The 7,046-nt window shown below is 49.2% G+C and overlaps 1 protein-coding gene across 10 annotated transcripts in view; it reads right to left on the bottom strand.

The window, feature by feature from the left end:
- Positions 1-5,294, bottom strand: part of CAST (calpastatin) — a 65,767-nt gene extending 60,473 nt beyond the window's left edge. For 2 of the 10 annotated variants that reach the window (XM_066989133.1, XM_048054729.2), the window contains exon 1: positions 5,117-5,291. In XM_066989133.1, the coding sequence (XP_066845234.1) occupies positions 5,117-5,161 (45 nt within the window). In that variant the 5' untranslated portion in view covers positions 5,162-5,291. Of the gene's footprint in view, positions 1-4,465; positions 4,621-4,832; positions 4,976-5,116 lie in introns of those variants that run through there. The other 8 variants (XM_048054732.2, XM_048054733.2, XM_048054734.2 and 5 more) reach the window with 8 other exon arrangements.
- Between the last annotated feature and the right edge of the window lie 1,752 nt (positions 5,295-7,046).

Here is a 7,046-nt window from a genome sequence, read left to right on the forward strand (position 1 = left end):
CCATCCAAGACATTAAACTTCTTGTTTTCATCTGACTTGACATGTAACCCCACTTGTTCCCCACAGGTGGCAATAGACAAAACGACAGTTTATTCAGCAAGCACATTCTATTCAGAACAACCTTTACTGTGTGCATCTCTGAAAACGGCGAGTATGGCCCCTCAAAAAAATTCTTTGCTTAATCTCAGAATAGAATTAATGTAAAAAGCAAGATCTTTTCCCATGAATGTAAAAAGCAAGATAATAAAGCTATTATCTAATATCTCTGTTAGTATAGCTTCCTGCAGCAACTCAGACATCTGAGAATGAAGATTCACATCTGTTTGGTTTTGTTATGTAAAGAGAGGAGATGAGTTCAGAAACATTTATTACTTCCTGGTTCTAAGACTGAGCAGCAGGAGGGTGAAGTTTCCTAAACCACTGAATTAATGAGTTCCTACAGCATTTTCTTCACATGGCTACAGGGAGAAAGTAATGATCCATGTATCACTACACTATCTTCAACTGGAATGTATTCAAGCACATCAGCAAAAAGGTTTGGGAAACACTAGAGCTGAATGAACAAATACAACTAGAAAAAAAAAGCATCATGTCTCTTAAGTGTTTCCATTTTGATAGCAAAAAACAGAAATTCCATGAATTGTTTTAAACAACCCCCGATAATTAAAGACTTTAAAATGAGTTTGGGCTTCACTTGACAAGTTTTTAAAATGGAAGTACTACTCTCATACTCCAAATTTGCCTCGCCAGTGGAAAAACAAACCACTTAGGCTGTCTTTTCAGGTTACAGGTGAATTGATTCGCAGCCCCATAATCGTGATTTCAGTACAGGCACAATTAACCTAGTTATCTGCGCTTTTCATTGCTACAGCAAAAGCATGTGACACACAGGCAATGTGCACACCCATAAAAGCAATGTCAGTAAGCATGCTTTCACTGACAAAACGGTGACTCCAGAGGCAACACAGCTGTAAGGCTTGGGACCTAGTTCTGTTGCCCAGCAAAACTTCTTAGGGTAGGCTAGGCTCTGTTCCTAAATGGATATGCTCAGCGTATCATTATAAGACCACAGAACATCCCAGGTTGGAAGGGACCCACAAGGGTCATTGAGTCCAACTCAAGACTCCACACGGGACCACCCAAAACCAAACCCTGCCTCTGAGAGCGTTGCCCAAAATGCTTACTGAGCTCGGTGCCGTGACCACATCCCTGAGGATGGGGCCCGTCCCAGTGCCCGACCACCTCTGGGTGCAGAACCTTTCCCTAACCCCCAGCCTGACCCTCCCCTGTCCCAGCTCCATGCCGTCCCCTCGGGTCCTGTCGCTGTCCCCAGAGAGCAGAGCTCAGCGCCTGCCCCTCCGCTCCCCTCGTGAGGGAGCTGCAGGCCGCCATGAGGCCTCCCCTCGGCCTGCTCTGCTCGGGGCTGAGCAAACCCAGGGACCTCAGCTGCTCCTCATCTTCCTCTCCAGACCCTTCGCCACAGCCTGCAGCCCTTACTGTTACTAACACAGACAACATCTAACTTGCGTACAATTGTGAAAGCATACTGCGTGCAATGCTAGGCTTCGCTGTCATCCCAGTGGGATCCTAATTATTGTCATGGAGGTTGGCCAAGAAAGCAAGCACGCCTTCCTGTCCATTGCACATATTTTGCTGTTTTCATTGGTTTGTTTCCTCAGGTTTGGACACCGCTTTAAAAACAGTAACACCAACTCGAGTCCGGAATATTCATTTTTTTTTTAATCTATTTTAAACTTTTCGAGTCAGAAAGCAGGAACCTTACCTAATTCCTACTGAGTACAGCAGACTTTGCCCAGTGACAAATTAGGTCCTACCCTTCCTCCCTAACGCCATTTCCTCGTCTTCACACCAAGAAAACCTGTGCCAGATGGGACCATAGCATCAATAAGGCACCAGTCCCCGCGCTGCTACAGTGTGTGCCAGCAGCTGGCTGGAGCTCAGAGCATCCCCCCTCAGCTCTCGGAGCTGTTTTCCCAACCCCTGACCAGGCTGTCATGTACAGCGGTCTGTGGTCCCCACAGACCACCTGAGGGGAGGTATAGGACAGGACAAGAGGGCTGGCAGGATTCCCTCAGCCACCCCTCAAGCAGATCAGTCCCACATCCCTGAGGGACACCAGTGCAGCTTCACTGGCCAGAGAGGGCAAGGACCACAACTCTGGCACCCCTCAGCTCAAGTCAGACAGAGGTAAGGTGCTTGCAGTCTTCCCACCAGAAGACTATGTCTAGCAACATCTACAGTACTGAGGCTTTGACTTAAAATCCAAATACTGTTTAGTTTAACGCTGGGAACAAAGCACATATGGACGTAAGCCAACCAAAGTAATTTTTATCCAGTCACTTGGAGTCATGCACTGTGAACACATGAAGTGCTGATGGTCTCCAATAATCAAACAGGGTATGGAAGTATTACCTCACTGTCACCTGCCATCCTGAGGAAGTAGCCCAGTTATGTACAACTTTCTAATATACTTTCTAGGAAGATGACACTGGTTCCTTAAAGAGCTCATTCTTAAGATATGAGAAGGGACCCTATTTTAAAAATTCCCTTCAACAGCTCCTGTCTGTCTGTATTTCCAAGCTTCCAATCTTCTAGCCTAAATTAATTAATAAATAAATCAATTTGCTTAGCAAGCTAAGTTGTTCTGGGAAGGTATGCGTGACTTGCTCCTTTACATCCCCATATACATGAGAGAGATTGCTTTTTCTTTGAGCTTTTTGTCCTTTTTCCCTGCTCATCTTTTCTTACAATGCCAAAGAAGTGTAAAACACAGTAAAAACATATCCATAACCAAGCTAGTAGGCAGCAGCAGCTCCTGCTCCACGATAAGAAAATAGCTAAGATACAACCTAAGTTAGATTTTAAATTTAATCAGATAACTTAGTAACACTTCCTTATAGTTGTTGGAAAATTAAATTGGTCCAAAATATTTTACAACTGTACTGCCTGAGGACAACATTCATAATCACAACATCTTTAAAAAAAATGTCAAAATAAATGAAGAAGTAACATGAGCAACAAAGTTTACCCTGAGATCTTCATCACGCTCTGCGGTGCACAAAAACATCCTAACACTATTGTTTCATAGACACACCTTTATCTTCCAACTCAAAGGGCATTCATAAGCCATAAAGTAAGTGACCTAAGCAAAAAGCACCAAGCAAAATAATAACAACTGAAGGCATAACTGCATTCTCAGCCTGCACTTGCAAAAATCAGAACTCAGCTAAAGGTCTTGCTTCAAGACATTCCTTCTAAACCCCAGGAGTCCTTTCGGGTCAAAGATGTTGCACAGCATCTCAGAGGACTGCAGTGACGACACATGTAGTAACTGGGTAAGAAGGGAAGTCTATTTGCAACACTCTCAGCTGAAATCAACTAATTTTGCCTTATGGGTATTAGAGAAGACAATCACCTAACGCTGATAGGAATCTGACCCTCGGTTCCAATTATAATGGGGAAACAGACATATCTTTGATGCTGTTAAGAAAACTGCCAGTTGGAAAGACGCATCAGGGAGCTACACTCAAGAACTGAGAAATGAATGGAATGGACAGGTGAAAGATATATTCTCCTTACAGTCATTACATTCTGCTTTACACACACCAACCAGGAAAAAAAAAAAAAGGTAAAACAAGCGTTGAATCTCGTTTGTGTCCATTCCTCTCTTCCACCTCCTCATCTTTTAGACCATTTTTCAAACGTTAGCCTTGCAGGCAGAAACTGCCCTGTGGGACAGACGTACAGCGGACACAGGAGAACACCAGTCTCATGCAGAGGACAGCCAGCGACATTCTGGTGCCAGTAGCTATGGGTGCTGACTTCCCACACAGCATGTGGAGGAGTGGCTTCCTTACCTGAGCAAAGGTAGCAAGGTTGTCCTGGTATCTTTTTGTACCCTGGGTTCAAGAGCCCATGACTACAGAAGCCTTTAATGTTCTTGCCATCACTTAATGCAGCTATTCCTAAACTTCCCTACTTCTGACCCTGCCTTGGCTTCATCACACTGAACCGATTTGACTTAATGCAATGAATGACACTTGGAAAACATTACTAATCACGTAACTAATCTACTCTGATCAATTTAAAACTACAGTCAGAAATCAAATGGATTCCTTTTACCTCTTTAAATGTTCAGGAAATATACTGATGTTTTGTCTGGAAGTTACCTTACATGACACATACTTTCTTTAAAACTTTAACACAGCGCTGTTTTTTTGTTCGCCACTCCATTGAAAGACCGTTTCCTCATATGAGTAATAATAATAAATATGAGTAATAATTAATAAATAAGTTAAAAGACTTTTTAAAGCAATCACAGGATCCATCACGCTCACGAGCAGTGACCCAAGCTGAGCAAAACCACAAAGAGCCATCGGAGAGCTGTGGTTTACTCAGGAGTATCTGACAAGCGAAAACTATTCCTGGCACCTCCGTGACGTACCTGCAGTTAAGAGCATGTTTCTGAAAAAAGACACGCACCGCAGTTCCTTCCGCGAGCAGACACCGTCCGGCGTAAGCTCTGCCTTACGCTGCCAAGCACTAACCGCCGGGATTTGATCGGGTGGCAAACACCGCGATCATTATTCATAGGATTACGAAAACAGCCAGCAGCACGAAAAGCCCCTTTTCCAGCGCTGCTCACGCACAGGGCAGGGAGGATTTGGGGAGCTACGCCCGTACAACGCCCGTTTCTCAACGGGTGCCGCCAGGCGCAGCGCGGGCGCCCGCCAGCCTCCACTCGCCGCCCCCCTGCTCCTCCCAAACCGGGGTGCACCGGGGGTCCCCCGAGCCCCCCGCCCCGTATTTACCATGGCGTACCACCACCGAGCGAAAGCCATGGCGCTGCCGCTGCTCCCCGCCGCTCGGCTCGGCTCGCCTCACCTCGGCTCCGCACCGGCCGCGCCCCGCCCGCCCCCCCCAGCCTGGGGCCGCCCCGGCCGCGCCCCGCCCGCCGCCGGGCCCCGGGGCAGGGCGGTGCCCGTGGGGCTGGGGAGCGGCCGGGGGGGCACCCGGAGGGGCCCGGGGGGACACCGGACGGGTCGGGGTCCGGCCCCGCGGCTGCTCCCCCCCCCGGCGCCCCCTCCCCACTCACCGCCGCGGCGCCCGAGGCCGGCCCGCCCGGGCCCGGCTGCGACATGTCGGCGCGGCCCCACCGGCGCTCAGCGAAGCCCGTCCCGCCTCTTCCTGCCCTGGAGGGCGGCGGCGGGGGGCTCCGGCCGCCCGGGGGCGGGACGGGGCGGTCTGGACAGCCTCTGGGACTGGCTTTTGGGAGGGATCGCTGGAAGATTTTTTTTATGGTTGTGGGTGGGCTTGCTCGCTTTCCCCTCAGCCCCCTGGCGGGCCCTCGGGTTGTGAGGGGAGCTCGGGGCGGCCGCTGGGCGCCGTTAACGCCCGCCCCGGGGCCTCGTTTCGCCGTCACTCGAGGCTCGGACGCCCCCCGGCCCCTCAGCGCCCCGGTCCTCACAGAAATAAGCTCAGACTTCACAGAAATACGGTGCCCAAATCGTAGTGAAGAGCCTTTCCGAGTCCGTCAGGGATTGCTAATGGTCACGCAAAGCTGCTGGAAGGTTGATCGTGACCAAGTGGCACTGATAAAAAGTGATAAGGAACGGTGTAATCCCGTGCCTGGAGGAAAAAGGCTTGAGTCGAATCTGCTCCCGCGGATGTGTGGCTGAAACGAGAAACTGGCCGCTGACAGAAAGCAGTTCGCCACTGCCTTGGTGAAGAAAAGAATTGAAGCAATGCAGTAAATATTCTTCAATTATTATGGCAAGAATGGTGTAAATAATAACATAAAGTCAACCTCCAGCGAGCGGGAGTTCAAAACGCAATAGTTGCCTGTGAGCTGGTGCGCCTAGCTGTGTGTGGGGACATGCGTGCTCACACTCACAGGTCATGTACGTGAACTGGCATGTCTAGCCTGCCTTGTCTTGCCCAGGTCTTGTCTGTGCACAGCTGGGGTAGAGGAAATAGGAAGATAAGGTGTTCTTTGCCAGGCTTCCCAAATGTAAGCTACTGGATGAAAGCAATTGGATGAAAGAACTACTCCAAAGAAGTATTATCAGCAGTGGTTCCTAGACACGTTCATGTGTGAGGAGGCCACGTGTGTCAACATCAGGAAGCCAGCGGGTTTGGGGGGACTTCTTGCCCCCTCAGCAGCTGTGCCCTGACACCCCTTGGGAAGAGGCAGCAGGACAAAGTCACCCAGTGGGGAGCAGCCCCAGTCAGTGCTCAGGCCCTCTCCGGTCAGACAGAGAGAAGGAGACGTGGATGCAGGCGAGTCCCTCAAGGCCTTGGAGAATGGCTTCAACCTCCAGAATGCAGGTTTGAACCTCCAGGATGGTTCAAACACATCACCTGCCTAAAGCAATCTCTGCTTTTCCTTTTTTTTACCTCTGTACTCAGTGCAGACTCATGGCTGGCCGTTGAAGTGATGTGGGCTATGGCATGTATGCATTTTGCTTTCCACTCTGCAGGTCACCTACCTAAAATTTTAACCACATAGCACTTGGCTGAGCTCTGTCTTGCATCTGACCATGGACCTGTAAAGCAATTACACAGGAGCACCTCACAGGGCTCCGCATCTAGGCAAGGTGCTCCAGAAGAGATGAAGGCAAGGGACATATTCACTGCATGACTTTTGCACAAGCCTTTTGTGTGCTGCTTTACCTGTGGTAACTGCAACAGGTCTAACAGAGAGTACTGCATTCCTCGGCAGCAGGCAGAGGACCCTCCCTGCTGACACAATGCTCTGGGAAGCATTTTGTCTGCTTCACCCCTTCTCTTGCTACGTGCCTGGTGACAGCAGGCAAAGCTGTCAGTGATTGAAGTTGTGGAGTTTTATGGTGACAAGTCAGTAATGGTAAAAAACTTGGTGACATTGTCTGGCGTCGTACTAGGTGCTGAGCGTTCTGCTGATCCATCACAATGTCAGTTTAAAGCTGTCCCAGGAAGAAGTTAGGCATCAAAATGAAGTTTGAAACAGCTCTCAGAAATCGCATTCAGCTCTGCTGTACATAAAC

Source organism: Anser cygnoides, chromosome Z (genome assembly GCF_040182565.1).
Source record: "Anser cygnoides isolate HZ-2024a breed goose chromosome Z, Taihu_goose_T2T_genome, whole genome shotgun sequence".
NCBI classification, from domain to species: Eukaryota; Metazoa; Chordata; class Aves; order Anseriformes; family Anatidae; genus Anser; species Anser cygnoides.